The sequence below is a fragment of the Spinacia oleracea genome, chromosome 5 (assembly GCF_020520425.1).
Source record: "Spinacia oleracea cultivar Varoflay chromosome 5, BTI_SOV_V1, whole genome shotgun sequence".
In the NCBI taxonomy this organism is placed as follows: domain Eukaryota; kingdom Viridiplantae; phylum Streptophyta; class Magnoliopsida; order Caryophyllales; family Amaranthaceae; genus Spinacia; species Spinacia oleracea.
This window is the reverse complement of record NC_079491.1, coordinates 50,057,554-50,082,248: the sequence shown is the minus strand read 5'-3', so window position 1 is coordinate 50,082,248 and position 24,695 is coordinate 50,057,554. Positions and strand designations below refer to the sequence as shown.

The 24,695-nt window shown below is 36.3% G+C and overlaps 1 protein-coding gene and 1 non-coding gene across 6 annotated transcripts in view; one reads left to right on the top strand and one right to left on the bottom strand.

Moving 5' to 3' along the window:
* Positions 1 to 12,324: 12,324 nt before the first annotated feature.
* TRNAA-UGC (transfer RNA alanine (anticodon UGC)) lies at positions 12,325 to 12,397 on the bottom strand. Its single transcript has one exon. It is a non-coding gene; the product is annotated as a tRNA-Ala (tRNA).
* Positions 12,398 to 12,445: 48 nt separating this feature from the next.
* LOC110790195 (CSC1-like protein HYP1) overlaps positions 12,446 to 24,695 on the top strand; it is a 28,036-nt gene continuing 15,786 nt past the window's right edge. The window contains exons 1-8 of one of the 5 annotated variants that reach the window (XM_021994971.2): positions 12,490 to 12,603; positions 12,908 to 12,946; positions 13,765 to 14,150; positions 14,239 to 14,391; positions 16,178 to 16,241; positions 16,495 to 16,704; positions 18,260 to 18,439; positions 22,901 to 23,199. In XM_021994971.2, coding sequence (XP_021850663.1) covers positions 13,870 to 14,150; positions 14,239 to 14,391; positions 16,178 to 16,241; positions 16,495 to 16,704; positions 18,260 to 18,439; positions 22,901 to 23,199 — 1,187 coding nt within the window. In that variant the 5' untranslated portion in view covers positions 12,490 to 12,603; positions 12,908 to 12,946; positions 13,765 to 13,869. Of the gene's footprint in view, positions 12,604 to 12,907; positions 12,947 to 13,740; positions 14,151 to 14,238; positions 14,392 to 14,863; positions 14,987 to 16,177; positions 16,242 to 16,494; positions 16,705 to 18,259; positions 18,440 to 22,900; positions 23,200 to 24,695 lie in introns of those variants that run through there. The other 4 variants (XM_021994970.2, XM_021994972.2, XM_021994973.2 and 1 more) reach the window with 4 other exon arrangements.

Sequence of the window (24,695 nt, the reverse complement as noted above, 5' to 3'; positions counted from 1 at the left end):
TGGCTTTCTATCATTATTTGTCACACACAATCACATAATTCGCTACACATAACTAACATTACACCATGAGGTAAAATAATAATATGTCATGTAGTTTATGATAGGCTTCTATGGGTAATATTTGCGCCGGGTTGGTACCGCTTCTATCGCAGATCCAACACATGCCCCGGTCGAGGTAGTGCCTTCAACAGACGAATTTCGCCCAAGAGGCCAATCACGATGTAAGCCAAGGGGGCATGCACCCATGAGAGGGACCTAGTGGGCGAGCGATTGGGTGTGGGACGGGTGTACTACTAGCGAAAAGTGCCGAGTGGACAACATTCGAAGCGTGTGCACCCCCCGGTTGGCGATGGGTATCCTTAGTCCCAACTCCCGAGATGAAACATCCCAAGGGAGCCAAGATTCGTTATGCGGTTCTGCCCGTTCACATTAATATGCTGATTTTCAGGTCGTCCCAACTTGATGTGGAAATAAACGCGGGGTAGGATCGTTTCACCCTTCAGCTATTTTAATTACCTACGAGCACGAGTATTTCCTTCACTATCCCCAGTGGAGTCGCCACTGTGACGGGGTCGAAAAAGCACGAGGCTAATGCGTGACCTCGTCCCCCGTGGGCGTGACGTTGTCAGATCAAGTGTAATTGGATTTCCTGTGAGTTTACACCCAATTGACTAGTAATATAGGAGTCACCATTCAGTTTTTAACGACAATGAGAAAAACTGACAAAACCCGGTTTTCGTGACATAAAGGGAGTGCAATTATGTTTAACCACGACGGCCATAGGTTCCCTTGTGATCCCTGGTGTGGGGATCGCTCAACGTACACCCGCAGGGCAGAGATTGAGAGTTCGGGGGACTGTAACTACCGAGAGGAGTGCTCTTCGATAACTCCAGAGGCATGTTATCCTTACTAGCTCAACATAAATAATTGAAGGGACATGCGTTAACTATTAAACTACTCTGAATTGTTTTTAGCAATATGCAACATATAATACTAAATCGATCGTGATTATCTTGTTTAGATTGATTTAAGGGACCTAGCATGATAATTCAATTGTCCAAGGTATTATCTTTATTAGGCGTGATAGAACAATTAGATTAATAGTTTAACAGTTTTATAAAAGGGTGATGAAAGCGATTAAATCATGCGAAGGGACACATTACAACGCACCCTTGAGGGGTGCGTTGTGGTTCTCAGAAAACTAACCACTTTGGCTTTGCTATTTCTCCTTTTATTCAACGAATCTCGAGTTTCCGGGCAAGGTTCCAGTATCCGGGCTTAATTCTTTAGGTACAAGGGACAGGATACGTTCTGTTCGACTTTTGGGTCGATTGCGACAGAACGCGGGATCAATTTCGCAGCGTGAGGCTTAGGCTTAGGGGTTGGAGTCAATACTCAGATTATGAATTGTCCTTTCACGTCGATTATGAGGCTGTATTTATAGGGAAGAGTTTGTGGAAAGATAGGTTTTTAGAAGACGAATCCAAGAAGAATTCGGAGAGAACACGTCCCCAGGTATTTTCAGCGCCCAGGGCTGGGCGCCGAAGATTTCGGCGCCCAGAACCAGGCGTTGAAAATAGGATCTGGGCCGCGTTTCCTTGTCAGATTTGGACTCGTAGAATACGGAGCCTTTAAGACTTGTCCGAGTCTTTTAGTGCGTATTATCTTTATGACAAAATGCGTCTGGGCCCGTTACGAACTCTAGGTTCGTTAGGATTTTAATTAATACGTAACTCTTATTTTCGAATTATACCAGGAACAGAATTCCTTTTGTAGATTCTATCTCTTTTAGGATTTATGTTGGAGTGCAACACCTAATTCTGACAGGTTTCTATCTTTTAAGACTTGCCACTTTTAGCAACTACCCTTTACGGCAATTACTATTCTTAGCAGGTTTCTATAAATAGCAGGTTCGACTGAAATGAAAAGGCTGATCGAGATTCGTTATTTCATAGGAGATGCGTTACCAAGTAGAGATTTATGTTCTCATCATCGAACCTTCCCTTTCAGGAATGGGGACAAAAGTAGGTGTCTACAAGTTAAAGCGGGAATTCTAAGTTTTTAATGATGTTGGATCATGGAAGAATTATTAGGAATGATTAAAACTATTATTTTTATATTCTAAGCATGATAATTTGGTGTTGGGGAAGTTTTTAAACGAATTTATATGCTGGAAATTAAAAGTACGATGTTTTGAGGAGTTTTCAACGAATTTCAACCTTTAATTCAATAATTATTATGCTAGGAAATCAAATATTCAAGTTTTAATATTGGGGAAGGTTCTGAATAAGTTTAGGATGTATTTAGAATGCTTTATTATAGTTGTGGATGATTAGAAGTTGATTGGGAATCTTTGTTGGTTGTTTTAGGCGGAGAATTCTCTGTAGGCGACTTTTAAAAGTGTTAAAGTGGCCTATCAGTTTGTTTACCCAAGGTACGTACATACCTTTGTGCTCGGAGATGTGTGTTATTTGTTGAAACCATGTTGAAATTGTTGATGAACTTGGTTATGTTGAAATTTCATGTTTAATATTGTTGGATGGACATGTTGAACATATATATCGTTATGAGAATTATAACATGTTAGTATGGATGATTGATGCAAAGATGTTGGTTGGGAACACTAGATTATTTTATATACATTGATTCAGATCGATTGATCGTTGTTCCCTTTTAGTTTTTCACTACTTTATGAGGGCCGAGGACCTTGTTTAGTAAGTTGAAACCTTATACCCATATAGAGGGTTGATCAGTATTAAAGGAAAGGTTGAGTTAATTGGAATAAGTCTTGATTGATAACTTTGTGATCACTTACTTAATTACAAGATAAAAACAGTTGTGAGTAATTGTTGATTGTATGACTTATGTGATTGTTGAGTCATAATAGAGTTTTAATCTGTAAATCATGTAAAGTGTAACTGAGTAGAAATAGCTTTAGACTGTGCACGTCTAAAGTGACGGACAATCAGGAGTTGGGGTCATGGGTCGCCTATGGCTTTCTCTAGGCCGGATTGATCACCGGTTCTATTTTATTCAAAAGTCCCTCGATATCGCAGGTCATTGGGGTTTACGGAGTCGCGCCCGTACCTCGTCTTCCTTAGTGAAGAAGTTTCTAGTAGACAACTCAGTCCATTGACTATTTCAATTAAAATAATGTTAATGATACAAAGGTCTAGTTCAGTCAAATATAGTTTTCAAGTCAATATGTTTTGGTTATCCTTGCTTATGTTTTATTAGTATCATGTTAGGATTGTTTGTTTAATAGAATCATGTTAGGATTATTGTTGATTTAGTATGTAGTACTCAGCTTTGCTGATTACGTGCTTTTGCTTGTGCATGTTGATCATGGCTATGCCTTATTGATCCTGTGATGATCCAATCTTTGGTGAGCAGTCTCTAGGGATCCATAAGCATTGTCCATTGCAGGTTTGAAGATGATGCATCACTGGGGTTCGGAATTTGGAGAGATTTGTGTAGTCGTTATTTTATTTCATTTGAATTTGGTTTTGTTGAACTTGTTTTAATGGACTTGAATTTGATTTGAACTAATTATGTCGACTTCTTTTTGTTGGTTTTGGGTAGTTGACTTATTTAAATTATTAAAGTCATTTATTATGTTTTCCGCTGCAAAATTCTGAATAAGCCGAAACGTTTCCACACGGGCGATAATACCTTGATAATTCTCTATAGTTATATTTATAAAAGGGTTGTTTTAAGAAAAAGGAGAATTGACGGGGTGTTACAAAGTGGTATTTTTGAGCTTATGGTTTTACTTTAATGATTTTTAGGCGCCTAAACTAGCTAGTTTCCTAAAACGAATTTCCTAGGATTGAGCTCCTACTCACTATATCATTAAAAAAGGGGTACTTTTTTTGGGGGGACCAAATTCATTTTATTTTGTTTGAAAGCATATTAATATTTCTTATTTAAGTTCGAAATTAACTTATTTATCGAAACTTTTCGTTTATGTGAATTAAGTACGTTCTTTTCTTTTCGGATTTAATTAAATATATTCAAAGTGTATATATATATATATATATATATATATATATATATATATATATATATATATATATATATATATATATATATATATATATATATAACTTATTCTATTTATTCGTTTAATAATTTTTTTTCTTTTCTTATTAATCGTTCTTGTTTTATTCAAAGTGTTTCAATGTTTTACTTATTTTGATTTATTACGAGAGATGGGTAATATAGGAAAGGGCATATAGGATAGAATTATATGTGCATTAGTAGTAAATTGTTAGCATAAGAAGTTAATTTCTATGTGCATGTGTTAAATGTTTAAGTGTTGCATTTAAATGTGCATAGAAATTGTTTGATTCCACCAAACTTATTGTTTTATTGAATTCCGATTATGATTTGGTTGAGAAATCGTTAGTAAGACCTTAAGTTGTCTCTTTCAGGATAAAATATTTCTTTCCAAGTACACCAACATAGGATCCCTTGAGAAGATCGACGAAGAAACACCTCGTCTATTTGTAAAGAAAATCGTGTTTGGATGTGAATATTTTGCTAGGATACAAAACTAACCCATCTTAATGAGGGAAGACACCATATCATCCACTATCATTCATTGCTTACCTAACAAAATGCCATACCTAGAGCTAAAGATAGGTTTAAAGACATGCATTTCGAGGATGGAACACCAAATTTGGCCAAGTATGGGACTAGGAATGGTAGGTGGAGATACGACTCAAAGATTATGACCACCATTATTAAAGCAGTAGAAAGTAGTTTCAAGGAGCGTAAAGACATAGGAAGTCATGCTTGGGACACATTTATTGAGGAGCCTAGGGGATTTGGTGTAAACAACGATCTAGAAGGAAATGATGTAGCTGTTGAAAATGAGAATGTAGGGATTGAGGCAGAAAACCCTAACCCAGAGATCCATGAGCCTACCATTGAGATCTCTAGTGATTCAGATGTAGACCTTGAAGCTGATGGTTAAATGTCAAGTGAGCCTCATCAAAATGAAGGCATAGGAAAGACTCAGACCCGGAATAAGAGTTCGACGAACACTAAAGATCTAGATTTCACTCCACGAGTTTCCAAGGAAAGAGCAGATATGCAAGATGCCTTAAACATTTGAAGTTGTAATATTTAGTTAGTTCTTTTATATTTTAAAGAATAAGTAGCAAAGCTACATCAGTGTAAAGTTAAAGCAATAGAAGTTTGATTATTCGTTATTCTTTTCAAGGATGTACTAAACCTTTATAGAGTTAGCAATAAAAGTTAAAGTGTTCGTTTAAAGTTTGAGAATTTCATAATTCGCCAACAGTAGTTTATGTTTATATCATAGAACCTTTATTTTATTTTGAGGACAAGTGATTTATTATGGTTTAAAAATTGTTAGTAACACTCTTTTGAGGAATAAAAGTTAGATTATTGATTATCCAAAGGATCCAGAGTTTATTTTGAGACGCAAGGGGAATGTTTCTTTTTCCTTTTATTCTACCTTATTATTCGTGATGATTGAATTTTGTTCCTTGTTCCTCAATGGAATGTCCCTTATAATCATTCATAAATGATCGAGGGATTACCTTCGTAAATAATTGTTACACACTAGTAATGTTTGTTTATTTTACATGAATTTTGTTTGTTAAGGTGATATTACGTTGCTAGGACACTATTAAGTGATGTCTCGAACCTAAAGTAGAATATATTACTTCCAAGTTGCGCTCTAGGATGACCAACAATAATGACCTAGCTGCTGTTATTCGCCTCTTGGCGGAAAAGCTGACCCTACCTTTTTAGAAAAACCAGGTTGGAGAGTTTGAGAAATTGTTTGGGGTTTTGAACTGTTCTGAGAATATGAGAGTGGGTCAAGTTGTCATGTATTTGAAAGATGAAGCCGATTTATGGTGGAGAGAGAATAGAGTTAGGCTTAACGCGCTTTAAGGGAAAGTTTTACCCTACCTTTTATGAGAAAGCAAAAAGTTTAGGAATTCATAAACCTTAGTATGGGGAGCATGACCATCGATGAATGCTATAGCAGATTTATAGCATGACCACCTTAGGATTAGGTGGGGAAACCTTTACATCTTTGGATATTGTGTATGGGAAAGCTGCTCATATTTATGGTTGCAGTCTAGAAGGGACAAGAAAAATATTGTTGTTGGGGAGAAAAGAAAAGAGTTTAATGCTGGTGTAACCATAGGGTATATCAAGTTGTTTAAGAACTTGTCTTGGAAGATAAAAGATTGTGTTTTCCTTCTAATTTGATAAAGTTTAATCTGAGGGACTTAGATGTAAGTCTGGGGATGGATTGTCTAAGTTTGTACAAGGCTAAGGTAGACTGTGAAATTCAGAAAGTAAGTTTAAGGAATCCTATTAGAAGGTTGACCTCATATAAACGTTTTGAGAAGTCGAATAACCCTTAGTTATTTCGGTAATGCAAGTGACGAAATTGATGAATAGGGAGTGTGAGCTATTTTTCTGTTTTGTGCTAGTTGGGAGTAAAGAAGTTGGAGTGGAGATCGAGGATGTTCCAGTGTGAATGAATTCATTGATGTTTTTCCGAGTGGAATTGCGAGTATGTCACCAGCTAGAGCATTGAGTTCACTATAGAGTTAAATCCTGAAATGACACCTATATCTAAAGCACCATATAGAATGACACCTACTGAAATGAGCGAATTAGGACACAATTGCAAGAGTTGTTTCGTAAAGGGGTATATTAGGCCTAGTGCAGCACCGTGGGGAGCTCCTGTGTTGTTATTAAGGAAAATATAAGAGTATGGAATTATGCATCGATTTTAGGGAACTAAACACCATCAAGAACAAGTATCCTTTGCCTAGGATAGATGACATATTGTATCAATTGAATTGGGCGAGTGTGTTCTCGAAGACTGAGTTGTGTTTGAAGTATCACCAATTGAGGATAGCTGACAAGGGCCTAAGACCTCATTAGGACTCGTTATTGTCACTATTAGTTTAGAGTAATGTCTTTTGGGTTAACCAATGCACCTTCCATAATTATGGAATTGATGAATAAGATTTTCCACGAATTCCGAATTAAGTTCGTTATTGTGTTATTGATGATATCCTGATTTATTCAAGGAATGAGAAAGAGCATGGCAAACACTTGAGGATTATTTTGAAACACTTAGAAAGAATCTAGCTTTATTAAATGAAGTATACAAATCTTGAAGTCATGTGTATATAAGTGACACCGACGGAAAAGTGAATGACTAAATTGATTGAGAACTATGTTACGTAAGGGAATAAATTTAAGAGAAGATTCGAGTGGTCCAGGATCGTTAGAAATCATTTGTTGTCTGGAAAAGATGAAAGGAAATACATGAATTGGTGCAAGAGCTAAGAGTTAAGCCCAAAAGTTATACACCCATGAAAAGCGTAATGAGGTTCGGTAAAAAGGAAAAGTTGACCAGAAGGAGTTTCTGTAGATCCTACTAAGATTCAAGCTGTGAGTGAGTGACCTACTCCAAAGACGTGTCCGATATTTGAAGTTTTCCAAGCCTAGATGACTATTATGGGAGGTTGTGAAAGACCTTTCAAAGAAAGAAAAACCAGTGACCAACTTGTTGAAAAAGGAATCGAAATTCAAGTGGAGTGAGAAATGTGAATAAGCTTTCCAGATTTTAAAGGAGCGTTTGACCTCCGCACCTGTTGTCGTGTCAATTGAAACCTTATGAGGCTAATTACCCTACGAATGACCTAGAGCTAGCTTCTATTGTGTTATCTGTGAATATTTGGAGACATTACCTTTATAGGGCAACATGTAAGATCCTTATCGACCATAAAAGTTTGAAAATTTAGCAAAAGGGTCCAGTTGAATCTTGGAGACAACATTGAAAATGATATTGCTTTCCACCCTGCAACCGATGGTCAGCCTGAGAGCACTAACCAAACAATGGGAGATATGTTGAGAGCATGTACTATTGACTTTAAAGATAAGTTGGGAGATCATTTAGATTTGATTGAATTTTCGTGCATCAATAGTTATCATGCGAGCATTACGATGTCACATGTTGAGGCGTTGTGTGGAAAAAGTGTAGAAGTCCATTTGCTAGAATGATTTGAGTGAAATATTGTATTGGGGACAAAATTCGTTGAAAGAGATATATCCAAAGTTATTCCCTAAGATGAGTTACGAGGGCGTAACTCGTTTTCTTTAAGGGGGGTAGAATGCGATAGAAATTCGCGCTTTTACCTATTTTTATGGCAATTTTATGCATTTTATGCTCATTTTTTAGCAACTTATACATGTTGGTGCAAAGTACATAGATTCTCCGCATAAGAAAAAGGTGTTCATGAGTAACACAAGCAACTTTAAGTTGGCAAAATGTGCACATGAGGGGCACAAGTACTTCTCCGGTAAGAATAGGTTTAAAACTTTTGAGAAATGTGTGAATTTTCGTGTCAAGTTTCGGGACGAAACTTCTTTTAAGAGGGGTAGATTGTAATCCCCCGTAATTTTATAAATTTTATTAATATATTTTAACGTATAGTTAATTATATTTAAATAGAATTTACGAATTTTAGAAATAAATATGTAATTAACGAATATTTGTTTTTATACGTTTTAAATATTTCAACGATTTATGAGATTAAATTAATTTTAGAATTTTATGTCGAAAAGAAATCGAATTACGAAACCGACTGAATTTAGAAAACGATCCTAATCGATTTTGGATTGAAATCCTAACTCTAGCCCAATTGGGTAAAGCCCAAAATAACAAAAACCCAAAGCACTTTACTCCCTCCTCTTTCTATTTCACGTGAAAAACAAAAAAACCCAAAACCCTTTCCCTCCTCAATTTCACGTAAAAAAAAAAAAAAAAAAAAAAGAAGAATAGAACCCCCTCTTTCTCCCTCACGCTGCTTCCCTTGCTGCTGCCCAGCCGCCGACCACCTACCGCCGCCGCGACCGCCAGCTGCACGGTAAACTTCTTCTTCTCCTTCGTTCTTCTTCCTTTCTCTTTCGTTCGTTTCTTGCAGCTTCGCTACCCTTCTCACGATCTTTTTCGTTCTTGCTCTCCTCTCGTTTTGGTTTCCGCGCCACCCTCTCCCTCGCTGCCGCCTGGCCGCGCCTCAGCGCCTGCCACCGTCGTCCTCTCTTGTCGGTTAACTCTTAAAACCCAAAAACTAATCTTTTTTTTATCATATGTATTAATTTAAATATTGTTGGAGTGAATTAAAATTATGATTTTTACGATTTACTTATTTATTTCAGATTTTAATATTAAACGATTAAATTATTAATTTTCAGATTTCATAAATTGATTGAAACGAGAATTTGAATTAGTTAAAGCGGGAATTCTAAGTTTTTAATGATGTTGGATCATGGTAGAATGATTAGGAATGATTAAAACTATTATTTTTATATTCTAAGCATGATAATTTGGTGTTGGGGAAGTTTTTAAACGAATTTATATGCTGGAAATTTAAAGTACGATGTTTTGAGGAGTTTTCAATGAATTTCAACCTTTAATTCAATAATTATTATGCTAGGAAATCAAATATTCAAGTTTTAATATTGGGGAAGGTTCTGAATAAGTTTAGGATGTATTTAGAATGCTTTATTATAGTTGTGGATGATTAGAAATTGATTGGGAATCGTTGTTGGTTGTTTTAGGCGGAGAATTCTCTGTAAGCGACTTTTAAAAGTGTTAAAGTGGCCTATCAGTTTGTTTACACAAGGTACGTACATACCTGTGTGCTTGGAGATGTGTGTTATTTGTTGAAACCATGTTGAAATTGTTGATGAACTTGGTTATGTTGAAATTTCATGTTTAATATTGTTGGATGGACATGTTGAACATATATTTCGTTATGAGAATTATAACATGTTAGTATGGATGATTGATGCAAACACGTTGGTTGGGAACACTAGATTATTTTATATACATTGATTCAGATCGATTGATCGTTGTTCCCTTTTAGTTTTTCACTACTTTATGAGGGTCTAGGACCTTGTTTAGTAAGTTGAAATCTTATACCCATATAGAGGGTTGATCAGTATTAAAGGAAAGGTTGAATTAATTGGAATAAGTCTTGATTGATACCTTTGTGATCACTTACTTAATTCCAAGATAAAAACAGTTGTGAGTAATTGTTGATTGTATGACTTATGTGATTGTTGAGTCATAACAGAGTTTTAATCTGTAAATCATGTAAAGTGTAACTGAGTAGCAATAGCTTTAGCCTGTGCACGTCTAAAGTGAAGGACAATCAGGAGTTGGGATCATGGGTCGCCTATGGCTTTCTCTGGGCCGGATTGATCACCGGTTCTATTTTATTCAAAAGTCCCTCGATATCGCAGGTCATTGGGGTTTACGGAGTCGCGCCCGTACCTCGTCTTCCTTAGTGAAGAAGTTTCTAGTAGACAACTCAGTCCATTGACTATTTCAATTAAAATAATGTTAATGATACAAAGGTCTAGTTTAGTCAAATATAGTTTTCAAGTCAATATGTTTTGGTTATCCTTGCTTATGTTTTATTAGTATCATGTTAGGATTGTTCGTTTAATAGAATCATGTTAGGATTATTGTTGATTTAGTATTTAGTACTCAGCTTTGCTGATTACGTGCTTTTGCTTGTGCATGTTGATCATGGCTATGCCTTATTGATCATGTGATGACCCAATCTTTGGTGAGCAGTCTCTAGGGATCCATAAGCATTGTCCATTGCAGGTTTGACGATGATGCATCACTGTGATGACCCAATCTTTGGCGTTTTTTTTAGCCGCACCGCCTTCCCCCATATCACCGTCTCCATCAATGTTATTTTCCATGGAGTCATGGACTTTCTCCTTTCTGTAAAGCTCCATTGCCTCCTTCTCTCACTCCGGTGACCATCACGACATCACTTTGGCTGCAACCCCCCCCGCTCTGGTGCTCCCCCTTCCCGGCACAGCAACTTCGACCACCTCTGCCACCATTGTTGGTGATAATCGGATCTAATTGAAGGAGGAGAACTGTTTAAATTAGAAAGTAGTGAAGATGGTTCTGATTCAAAGGGAGAAGTTAACAACTGCGTGTCTGTATATATGTTATTATAGAAAAAATGGGAGAAGATATTGTTGTTTATGGAGGGGTGGTAAAGGAGTTAGTGAACCATTACTATCATGAATCTCAGAATCTGAGAATGGAGATGATAATGATGAAAAAAAGTGAAACAGGTGAAGCATAGGAGATAACAAAATACGGAGTAATGCCAACTTTACCAAACATTAAAAATGACAATTTTTTTTAAATTTTTTTTAGAGTAAAACCAGTGGATGACCAAAAAGAATTGGTCATCAAATAAAATAAAATTTCTCTCTTTTATATTTTACTCATGACCAACTTTCATGCCCAATCATGACCACTAACCCCCAATGGATGACCAATTAAGTTTTGACATCTTTTTTTCTATTCTACTTTTATCCTACCCATACCAAAATAAAGAATAAAAAATAAACAATTGTATTTTCACTTGTCCTCACCATATTCTTTGCGCAAGAATTTGTTTTGGTCATGGGCATGACCAGGTCATGCTTCTCTCTCTTCCCTACTTCTTATCTCTCATATTTATTTATTGTTTTTAATGCTCTCTCTCTCCTCATGACCAAGCTATGACCAATGGCTGGGTGCACTCTTACAGGTAGGGACGGCAGCGGGTCCAGGACACTACCCGGACCCTGTCGGACCCTACCCGGACCCTGTCGGACCCTACCCTAAAATTAGGGTATGGGTCTTTATTTTTTAGACCCTATAGGGTAAGGGTAGGGTATGGGCATATACTGTTCTTTTTAGGGTAGGGTAAGGGTCTTAATTTTTCAGACCCGTACCCTACCCATACCCTACCCGCAGACCCTTAAGACCCATACCCTATATTTAGACCCGCTTAAATTTTGTTATTTTTATGTACTTCACTTTTTTTGTAGGATCTTGATGATGAAGTAGATGATGATATGGACGATAACTACTACTAAAGTACTGAATGGATGCCTATTTATTAATATCAATGTTGTGTAGTTAAGAATGTGGGATTTTGTAACTTATGAGCTTCGTACTTTAAAATGTATTGTGTTTAAGGAAAGACAAGGATAATTTTTGAAGACTAGCTATTTATTTGTTTTAAAATGCCTTATTAATCGTTGTTCTTGTATTATTTTTGCATATTACATATAATTGCATACAAAAAGGGAAATAAAAGTTATAGTTTAACGCGGACCCGCATAAGACCCTACCCATACCCTGTTGGACCCATAGAGTCCGGGTAAATGTCAAAAAGTTAGGGTCCGGGTATTACTAGACTCTAGTCATTGCCATCCCTAGTTAAAACATATTGGAGATGCGGGGGATCGAACCCCGTGCCTCTCGCATGCAAAGCGAGCGCTCTACCATTTGAGCTACATCCCCTATTTTGATAATCATGTTTCTTAATTGTAAAAAAAACAATAAATAAAAACTTGATAATTTTGTTGGGTTTTACTACGAGGAGTTCACACCGTGGAATAATTGCGCCTCATTAAGAAAGTCGGTTAGTCGATTCTCATTTTACAATGTTAAGCTTTCCTTCCTTCCTCTGAAGCGAGCTCCTAATTTTGCTCCAACGCACATTGCTGGTTAGTTTGTTCTTGCTAATTCTTCTTATCTTTCTGTTTTAATTGCATTCCAATTCATCAATTAATTTGATTCATAGTTCAAAATACAGTTACAAATGATTTATGATAGAAAGATGGTAAATTTTCCACAGCAATCTCACATAATAGTGCAAATATTTGGATTTTTAGAATAATTCCCAAAATAGAACAATTAATTCAGCTTCGAATAAAAATCAACATATTTTTTATTAGAGTATGTGCATGTTTCTTTCAATTTTTTTTTTCTTTTTTAAATGTTGGGTTTTGCTATTTAATATGAACGCAGGTAAAGGGACGTATAGGTTCATAAATTTGATGTTTAGAGGTTAGTTTTAGTTTTTAAGCAAACCTTTTATGATGTTGATGTTGTAAATTGGATTGGACCTGACCACTGATTTTTCTGTCATTCTTGTATATTTACTTGATTGGTTTGATACTTTGATTATGTTCTGTGGAAAAGAATGTTCTATTTTGTGAAAAATATTGTGTGTGTTTCTTCATGCTTGGGCTGATGCGAGTATGGTAATCGAATAGTGAATTTTGGGTTGTTAGTTTAAGCTCATCATAAGGTCTATTAGGTAACTGGTGATGGAAATTTGATTCCTTATAAGGTTATTTAGGAGAGACTAGAGTACGATGCTGCCGAATATCTTCCTAAGGAAGATTATTGGTTGCTCAATTGAGTCGGTATTCTATCTGGAAAGGTATATTGATCGTTGTATCTGTGATGCCAGATCGGAGTGATCGTTTAAGACGCTGTTATGGAGGTTTTAGTTTCTGGTCTTCTATATAATATTGTAATACCTTTGTTACCGTTCTTCATAGGTTGGACTGATAAATAATGCTTGCATTTTTGGAAAGACCAAAATTTGGTCATTGTGCTTTTAATTGTTACAATCTATCAATACCAAATGAGGTGAAGTTACCTTATAGTGACTGTGGAGTTAGTCCCTGCAAAACAGCTATGTTCTATGCATTGTATCTCTTGTATGCATTAAAACTTTGATGGAACTTACTACTTGAATGAATTATTAACTATGATATGTCATGTCTGTTACCATATGAAGTATGAACTACAAGTGCTCAACAATGATATTCCAGCTGACTTAAAATTCCTAGCTTCATTTCCTTGGATTATTTCAGATTTGCACTGGTCTCTATCTATACACTTGTGGGGAACTAAAGGAGTTGCTTAAAGGGAGGTTTACTATCAGTTGCTGGATATATTTCTGAGATTATCTGGAAGGAATGATCTTATCAGCTCTTCTAACGTCTGTTGGGATAAATCTTGGGCTTTGTTTTCTGTTTTTCACTTTGTACTCTATTCTGAGAAAGCAGCCGGGTAACCTCAGAGTTTATGCGCCACGTTTAGTAGCTGAAAGAAAGCTTAAGCAAAAAGCTGAGTTCAACTTAGAGAGGCTTTTGCCTTCAGCTGGTTGGGTTAAAAGGGCATGGCAACAATCAGAAGAAGATTTGTTGGAGAACTCAGGTCTTGATGGTGTGGTATTCATACGAGTCTTCACCTTCAGGTAGTCTGAAATGTAGAGAAGTTACAAGTCTCTCTTGTTAGTAGAAAATTTATGTGGGCCCTTATTAAGTTTAATTTTTATTTTGCAGTTTAAAAGTATTTACCATTGCTGCACTAATTGGTGTATTCATACTTCTTCCAATTAACTTTTTGGGAAATCAGCTGGTTATTGATTTTTCTGATCTTCCGAACAAGTCTTTGGATTCTTTCAGCATTTCCAATGTCAATAATGGCTCAAAAAGGTGAATGGATTTACTGCTTTTCCTCCTTTCATGAGAGGTGTTACTGTAGCATTTAGCATGTAGTAAATTGATACTGAAATTGGATCGTGCTCATTGAGTTTAATGCTTGTTCATAGTGATTTGATTTGACAGTGTCCTCTTTTAATACTTATCATTTGATAAAGTATATTGTGTCCGTGTAACTTTTTCTGGCAAAACGTCTTATTATTTCTTATCTGTTGCTGTTCTTTTTAGAATTTGCATTTGCAACAAAATTCTTTGTTTTTTTGAGGTGTGTTAGTGTTTTAACTTTTAAACCAAAATGATAAGCTGTTTTTACCATAGTTTAACAACTTGTGATCTTGGATGTTGAAGTCAAGGTTGCTGGAGAGATCTACTTGGTGATTTTTTTTGTTATGAGTGAGTTTTTTTGGTGATTTTACTTTAAGTTAGATGCTTCTAAAGGTTTCACAAGTTGAACATTTAATGAAAGGAACGAAAAGAAACTATTGCCAAGCTACTTCAACCAGAGCTATAAATGTTGCTGATGGAAACAAGAATAAGGATGGAAACTCATGTTCAGGGAATTGTAAAATGGCATGATGTCTGGAAATTGGTAGGTTTTGTATCTTAATACTATCAATTTTTTTGTTTCTAGTTTAAATTCGACTTTCCATAAGAATAGCAGTATTGAAGGTCTTTGTAATAGATTGCATAATTTTGACAGATAATATAAAGATTATTAAAGGGTAGGAGAGATTAAGAAGAAGAAGAAATAGGGGAAAATTGATAAATGGTTATTGTAGACTTGTAGCGATGCAATTATAATCACTAAGGAGATTACAACCCAAGGCTTATGCATTCCCGAAGATTAATGTGAAAAGTACATATTTGACTCAATACATTTCCCTTATTACTCCCTCTTATAATACTTTCATCATTGACATCATTCCCAAAGCTACTTTGATTCAAAAGTCGATGGTTCCCGACTTTCTCCGGTTTTCGCAATCGTAACCATTTGTCATTCCGATTACTTCATCCATAAAAAAAAAGATATATATATTTTAATTAGAAAGAACGGGGCCCCTCTTATAATACTTTCATCATTGACATCATTCCCAAAGCTAACTAACTCTTAAGTGTTTTACTTAAATATACTCCATGTTAGGCAAATGCTGTTAGACCCGTCTTAACAAACTCTTGTTGACATGTCCCTCAATTCCCCCTTGCATGCCTTGTGTATATGCACTTGATGGTAATTGAATATGCTAAACATTACATACGGGCTACGGCTATAAATAAAAATGCAAGAATTTCCCAGAATTCTCCAGATTGTCAAATTGTTAAATACCAACAGTACATCCTTATTATAGGTTTTCATTAGTTACCATCGTCTCCTTATCTGTATCTTGGTGATTGAATCTTCAGTTTATCATTATCATGGAAATTGCACCCTTTTTAGTTCATTTTATGGTTTTGAATGGTAAACAATTACTTTCAATCTGATTAAATAAAAATTTGGTGAACGTTGTGGGTCTTGACTTGGGTATCCTTTCTTTATAGGCAACCTTGTATTTAATTAAGAATGTCACTTCCTTTGGATCAGAAACTTCTCATTACAAAATGTAAAAGAAGTCATATAATCCTATATTGGTATGTTTGTAGTTCACTAGTTGCGTCAAACTGCTAATAATATTTTGCAGGTTCTTTTTAAGAATTCCTGTTCACTGTGTGGTCCATCACTGGAACCTATTGAACATTTTAACTTTCAGTTTGCTGATTTTGTGCACCTTTTCTTTCTTTGAAGGTTGTGGATTCACTTTTGTGCTGCATATGTTTTTACTGGGGCTGTGTGTTATCTTCTTTATCATGTAAGTATTGCCAAATCCATATTAGGATTATGGTGAACTTGTCGTTTAGGTCTTATATGTTTTACTGCTGGTGCTGGCTATTTCCTCCTTTTACACTATCTCTTCAGATATAAATTATTTATTTTCTTTTAAACTTGCCTAGTTTCTCTTATCTTGTGGGATGATGGTATGGCATTTGGTGAGCCAATAGGAAAAGGAGTTCCTTAGGGAGTGTACATTCTTGAAATGATCCTAATCCGATATTGATATGCAGGAAAATAAGGTCATTACATTGAAGCGGATTGCTTGCTTCTATGCATCCCGACCTCAGGCTCACCAGTTCACTATCTTAGTCCGTGGTATTCCTGTTCAAGCTGGGAGCAGTTTTAGTGAAAGCATAGAACAATTTTTTACGGAGTATCATCCTTTGACATACCTTTCTCATACAGTTGTTCGTCAGACAAGCAAACTTCAACAGCTTATGGTAAGTATAATTTTATATATATTTTTTAATTTAAGAGAACCTTAGTATAACATGGATCTTTCTGAAGCAGCTAAGCTATATGACAAACAACTCTGTTGAACTTCCTTTGAACAGCTTATTTTCTAGTTCCATTTTCCATGGACTTATTATTGCCACAGCCTCGTCTTTCTTGCTTAGTTCTTACAATATTTTAGCATATTGGTACATAAAAGGACATGATTTGCAGAGTTATATGTGAAAGGTTGTTCCTGCACTTACTAACTACTTCCATTTATGTTGGTCATACTACGATGAAGCAAATCATTTGTTTGATTAATAACCCCACTCTAACTGGTCATGTTTTCTTCCTCATTTATGCCGTAGAATGTTTTAATACACCCTTTCTTCTCTGGAAAATCCTATCCTGTCTAAGTCAGCCTCACCATTTTTGGCTCAGCTCTTTAACTGTAACATCTTTTGGTCGCACATAACTAAGCTAAAAGTATCTTTAATATGTCTAGTAAGTCCATCCATGATCAACAGAGAACTGACAAGGAAAGTGAAACTCCACCCACCATAAACAAATAACTAGTGAAAAGCAATCACATTTATTGATGTAGCATTCTGTTGGAATTGCTGCTTGAAAGTTTTATTTTCTTAGTTTAGTGACCTATTAAGAGAAAAGCTAGGCTACCCTGATGGTATGAAAGGAAACATCTGCTCCCAAAATATCACTTTTGCAGCTCCCCGAGCATTATTTCAATGATGAACTGGATATATGTTTGTTCATTAATCATAGCTGGAACCTTCCTTGAGCATGTTGTGATTTCCTTTACCCTTGCTCTCTTGATTGCTACAGTCTACTGGCTGTTACATCCTGTATCTTTTATTGTTTACTCCATCTGTTCAAAGAAGTTCCTTATTTTTGTATTTTGGGGTGTCCCAACAAGAAGTTTCACTTTCTCTTTCCAGTCAAAGACTAATAGACTATACATTTATTATTTTCCCATTCATCTCTCCATCACACCAACCGTTTCTTTCCCCTCTTCAACTCTCTCTCTCTGTCTCTCTCTCTCTCTCTCTCTCTCTCTCTCTCTCTCTGTCTCTCTCTCTCTCTCTCTCTCTCTCTCTCTCTCTCTCTCTCCATCTACTAGTCTACTACCGATTACATTCAATATATACTCTTAAATTTGTGCCAGAGTAAACTAAAAACTTCTTTGTGACACAACAAGATTAGTTTTTTAAAACTCTCTTCCCTTTTTTACTTTTTTTGATAAATGTTGATGAAATATATAACATACTGTTTGATTTTTTAAGGTGATCAGCAAACGAAGGAAAGGGTAAAGATAAGTAGGAAATCAGGGTTTTATTGTTTTAAGTTTGGAATTTAGTAGGAATAGGATTTTATTTTTTCTGGCTAATATAAAAGGAATTGGAGGAAATGGAAGGATTTTTTCTTGTTGTCTTCCTTTCTATCCAAACAACGTTTAAAATCTGTTCAGATTGTTATTTCTATGTCACACTGCCAGTCAGTTTCTTGTTATTGGGGCTTTAACATTTCCATGCTTTGTTCTAGAACACTGCAGAAAAATTGTATGGAACAGTTGACCAGCTAAAATCTGAAGAACGTACTAGTCAAGGCCCTCAAAGGTTAGGGCTCTTTGGAAACAAAGATCGTCATTTACGTACGCTGGAAAAGAAGTTAGAGGTTACGGAGGACAGTATGCGGACGGAACAATCTTCATTAAATAAAAAGGTGTGTGCTTATTTTCAACTTGTACTTAGAAAAATCCTTTTGGAAGAGTCATGATCAATATAAACTTGTTCTATTGTCTGATGTTTGTGGACAGTTATTGGACTGTCGGAGTATATATTGTGCTATTCGTATACGGTTAGAGGAGGTCCTTTCATACACATTGACTATAACATTGACATAGTCAATGTGTCACGGTCCGTGCGGCGCGCTCTTGCCTTTGGGGCGGCAAGGGCGCAAGCCTTGTGCCGAAAGTGTATCTTAAGGCTCGAGGGGCACGAGCGTTGGACACTTTTGCTTATTGGCAAGAAGAGCAAAGGTCAAGGGTTGATCGGGGAGCTCTTGTGCGCACAAGCGGGACCGACGACGAGAATGTATCTGCTTTGGGAAGACTTTGTTGAGTCTTGTAAAGCTTAAAAACATGCGACAACACAATATCTATAAAGGATAACAACAACACAAGTAATTAATCAAAGACAACTTCTGATGCGAGATATTGGTTCATACCCCTCATAGATGTTTATTTTGAATCAGCTTTAAAATTCTAGTGAACACTGGATTGATAGAAACATAATAATTATATCTAAAGCCTAGAAAAAACTATTAGAAAGGTCCTAGAAAGCAATAAACAAGCAAAATACAAGTAAAGGAAGGTTGAATTCTAACACAATGTGCATGTGCTTCTTTGGAAATAGATAAATTTTGGATTAGGTTCTTGTAAGTTTGTGGCAAACGAAGCTGTAGGTGAAGATTGTTGAAAATATTCTGAGTGGTTGACTTCTAAGCTAGATTTAGAGAAGGCCTATGAGAGGGTGTGTGTGGGACTTTTTTGATGCCTTCCTTTATTAAATGGTTTCGATGTGCAGTGGAGGTGTTCGATAAAAGGGTGTTAGTCATTGATAAAAACAGTGGACGCGATCGAGATTGAGGTGATGGCCGCCGTTGTCGTGTGTGAATTCAAAAAAAAAAAATTTACATTAACAAGTTTGATCCTTTTTATACTTTAAAGTTTAAAAAATATTTTTTCAACACAATATAACCAAACCTATCACAATATAAGTAGGTGACATTTTGTGAGCAGATAATCACTAGAAATATCATGTTTTACAAAATACATAGTATCTATTAAAATATTTTTGGAACAATTAATAAGATAGGTCCCAACTATGGTGACCCTTCTAAAGTCAGTCCAACCTATTAATTAACATATTGAAGTCCTAACTATGATGCATAGTTTTTTCAATCGGTCCCGGTGACTTGCATACTAAAACGGTTAATTATTTTATTGATCTATATTCTATCTCGTTCATTCATGCCCTGCTTACTGCCCTTCTTCCCCAACTGCCACCACCAAGATTCTTCTTCTATATTCCCTTTCCCTCCACTTTCTATCTATAAGACTATACCCACTTTTCTTGATTTCTCTCTCCTCTTCTAATGAACATATAACCACTCTTCTTTTTTTCCCCCTCTCTTCTTCTTCTACTTCTTAAATGTGATACTAACTTTTACTGCGCCAAATTCTATCACCTCTCGCTCCCCCTCACCACCACCAAAACTGATGGTGGGTATCCAGAATACCCGAAATTCAAAATCAAGTTTTCGCGATATCGATCTTAAATTTGAACATAACAGTTATTGTGGGGATGTGCAGCCAATTATGACCGACCTTGTCAACAAGGAAAGATAAAAATGAAATGTGATGTGACTCCTTAGGTGGAAGATCAAGATCAAAAGGAGATTCAATATTGTCGATTATTTGATGAGAGAGACAGAGATCAATTGTGAGTTGGTCATTTTTTGAACTTCTTTTTGTTACTTAGAACAAGGGTTTGGGTCTGGGTAGAGGTGGGTTGCGGGTTGTGGTGGTAGTTTCGTTGTTGGCGTACTGTGGTGGGTGGTTTTACGGGGTGGGATGATGGTTAAGTTTCATGAAAACGTAGGAAAGTAGCAACAACAAGTCAACAACAACAAAGCCTTAGTTTCATGAAAACGTAGGAAATTAGCAAAAGAAAAGAAAATATTGGCCAAGAAAAATCTGCCAAGAAAAATCTGCCATGTGGACTTGTACCTAACAATAGGTTACTTACTGACAAAGAGCACTTACATAAAGTAGGGTAAGTAGTTGGGATTTGGGACTTCCTTGAGTTAATAGATAGGCCGACCTGATCTTAGAAGGGTGGCTATAGTTGGGACCTATCTTATAATTTTCCGATATTTTTTGCCAATTTGTATAAAAAACGGTGTGACAGGAAAAAAAATGTAGTAACGCGGCGAGTCACGGTTACGTAACGGAAGACCCGGGGAGAAAGGTGTGATTTTTCTCGTACAGTTGTGTAACGGGGTTTTGTGGAACGACAAATCCATAACCGTTACAGAATGACCGTTACGCAACAGAACAACCGAGTTTTAATTCCTTGATGCTAGTCTAATGCTTATATTTTAGTCATGGTCAATTGGTTTTCTTTGTTCAACTGTCACCTTCACTCTCGTCGATCTTATTTCTGAAGTAACTTCTTCACTACGTTCTTTTTTCAAAATTCATGTTGCTATTGCACATAAAATTCAGAGGTTGCTGCAGGTTTTCTTATAGTATTAGAAGGATCATCTTGTAAGTTGGGATTGAATATGTCGTTCGAAGTTAGAGTGAGGGTTGGGATTTTGAAGGAGATTTTAACTAATGGCAAGTCTTTGAGGTATAATGTCATCAAAAGCAAGTATTGTTGATGTCAAGATGAGGGATGCTCAAGATGATGGGCTTGCTCACAATTTACTATAGAAATTTAATTCTTAGGTCTCTTCTCTCTATTTTAGCTATTGATGAGGTTCAAGATAAAAAGAAAGGTGGTAGGTGAATCATTTTTTGGGAATATGTTTAGATAGTCGAGCAGAAGTAGCCTTTATCTGTGTTTTTTTTTTCTTCCTATCTGCGCCTTTTTTTCTTATCCACTCCATACATTACTCCTGTGCTGGTTTTTATATTATAGCAATGTGGGAGTGTGGGACCGACACTTATGGAGACCACCATGACGGAAAGTTAGAGGAGCTCATTTCTATGTGTGACCTTTCGGATATTTAATTGAAGGATGTAGAGGATTCAGGAGTGTGGATGGGACATACAAAGGAATTGGGCTAACCCATCGTGTGTTTTTCTATCTCTTTTGCGCCGATGATACCTTGTCCTCTTGATGGTTATGTACTATTGCTTGTAATGAACCTCAAAAGGCACGTCTAAGCATGAGGTGCATAAATGAAATCATTAACCTCCATCAGAGGCATATAACGCAGGACTCGAATGAATTGTGAGGCAGTGTCCCTTGCTTTAGTTAAAAAAAGGTATGGAAAAAAGTGAGTTGAAAACTGCAAAGACAACATTTCCCAATTCAAATTGTCAAGTGAATTGCATGAAATTATCAGATGTGAACTCTAAGTCAAATCTTTAACTAGACGAAAACTTGAATATTTGAATAGCATGTTATATCAAAATTAGAGATTGCCAATCATCCATTTTGAACCTTAATCGGTGACTACTAAGCCCAATTGGCCACATGTAGGTGTTGTGGGTCATTCCTTATAAGATAGCCTATATTTGTTTTTTTTTTTGTTTTGTTATATTTCTCTCTATCTCTTCCTCCTTATCTTCCTTTTTGTTCAAGCTTCTGTCTCCAGCTTTCTTTTCCTCACTCATGGGTCAGACGAACACTTTGTTTGGATAGGAGGAAATGGAGAGTCAAGGGAAAGGGAGAGAAGGGAAAGAGAGTGGAACAAGCTCCCCTGTTTGGATAAAGGTTGGGGAGGAAAGAGAGGGATCCCATTTTCCTCTCTTTAATAATGGAGAGATTTTGAGGGAAAATGGAGGTCATCCTCCCCCTCCCTCTGTTTCCCCTCCCCATCCTCCTCTTTCCTTCCGCTTCCTTTCCTTTCCCTTCTATCTTGCTACCAAAACTCACCGTAAAGAAAAGGTAAAACTTGAGATCTTCGTATTTTGTTTCTCTTCCTCTAGCTAGAACTTTCCTTTGAAGTTTTTAATTGAGGGAATCTGTTTGACTGTTACTTTTCTGTTTCTTTGCTTTTCATTTACGTGTTTCTCTTTACTTTCTAATTTTTTAATTACCACCCCCCCCCCCCCCTCCCCCCCCCCCCCCCCCAAAAAAAAGCATTAATATCATTATTATCGAAGCTGTATACTTTCCTTTTGTGTCTGCATTAATTTACTTGAAAATTGGGATTCTTCATTGTAACTTTGTACCTCTCAAGCAAGTAGCCGTTATAGATTTTTTTTTACTAAAAGTGCACCTCTTTTGCGTGAGGCATACACCTTCACCTTATACATTGACTCTTGACACCCTTTGCTCCTGGGCGCACCTTTGAGTTTAAGAATTTACTCACAACATTCTGAATTCATTTTACACTTGGCTGTTGATTTCTGATAGCTCCTGCTCTTATTTAAGTTGTGATTTTTAGGATGTTCCAGCTGCTTTTGTTTCTTTTACGTCGCGATATGGCGCTGCAACAGCTACACATATTCAACAAGGGGTCAATCCCACAGAGTGGGTTACTGAACAAGCTCCTGAACCTGATGATGTTTATTGGCCTTTCTTTTCTGCCTCATACATCAGGATATGGATTTGCAAGTTGGTTGTGTATGTTGCTTCGGCTGTTCTTACAGTTCTATTCCTTCTTTTTGTCGTGATCGTTCAAGGTCTTACTCATCTGGAACAGCTAGAGAGTTATTTTCCTTTCCTCAAAAGCATCCTAACAATGTGAGTGGTTAGCTTTATTTTTAGCCTTGACTTAAAGTGATATAGAAATACTTTAACAAAGAAGTCTTCCCATGTGTTAAATGCTTAATTCAACTGATTTCCATAAGTTGAAGACAAGATATCATTGGTGGTGGGGCCTTGGGATTGTTTATATTCTATGAGTCCCTCTTATTACTATGAATTAATCTCCATTACACATTGAAATAATTTAGTCTGTCCCAAATTGCTAATACACTCTAGACATGAAAAAGGGGAGACATCTGATCTTGTTATCAGGTTTGAGGTAGTAGTATCAAACATTTTAAGAACTGATGCATCTATTTGGAGGATGTTTCCGCTTTGTAGGTATCAGTACGAGAAAATCACATGCCAACCATGCTCGATAGCATGTAACATAACAATTGTGAAAATCCTATAGGATTAGGATAGCACCAGGAAGAAGCAAATACTAAATGCTTTTTCTACAAAACTCAAAGATTAGTAGGTTGGCATGGTGATCTACTAAGTAATTTCTTCTCCTTTTCTCTTTTAGATCCGACTTAAGTGACTTGCAAATATGCTATTATAAATGGAAAAGCAACCCATTATTGGACACTCATAATCTAAAAGTTTGATTTTTGGACATTAACCGTCTCATAATGCAAGAAAACATGGTTTCCTGCGTCACTGTAGCAAAGACACCACAGCGACCACGTATATTAGGAGATATACAGTTACTAGTTACAAAGATCGTAGATTATCATTGGTTTTGAGCCTTCCAAACAATTTCCACGCTTCCTCTTGCTGCTTTTACATTTCCCTTGATAATAAATTCTTTTTTCTGCTGGAGTAGTATGTATAAATACATAAGTTCAACTCTTTTATTCAAAAGATCGAGGCACTGAACCCTAAAAATGTGCTTGGAAAACTGCATCATTTTAAAGTGTGGGAATATATCGCATGCTAATATATGGTTTAATAAATTGCAGTTGGACTGACTTTCATTAGCTTCCGGTAAGAGCCTTTTTTTGACTTGTTGGATCAACCTCTTCTTTTATGATGATAAGTATATTTATTTTGAAATAAAAAAAATTTAAGTGGCTTTTTTAACACTGGCAGATATGCATAGAATTCTTACTGGTAACTAGTTGGGATTAAATCAACAGTAACTATTGAATTCACATATAGATTTAGTCAAGGGGAAGTTTGGCTGATCTGGAAGATTCAAGTGCTGAAATTAACATTGCACTGTTGGCAGCATGGTCCGAAATGACAGAAATGGTTGCAAACGCATTAATGGTTTTGCATCACAGAAGTGTACTTTATTGTAGTGCCTGGCAAAGGGTTATTTGACATGCTATGATTCTTATAGTGGTCTTGTAAGGACATATCAACTTTTTATCAGTCTTATCGTCTGATGTATTACAACTCGTTAAATATTGATCAGGAAAACTGAGGAACCGCTGCATATTTGGAGGATACATCAAGGAAAAATATCACAATCGCGACCAGCATTA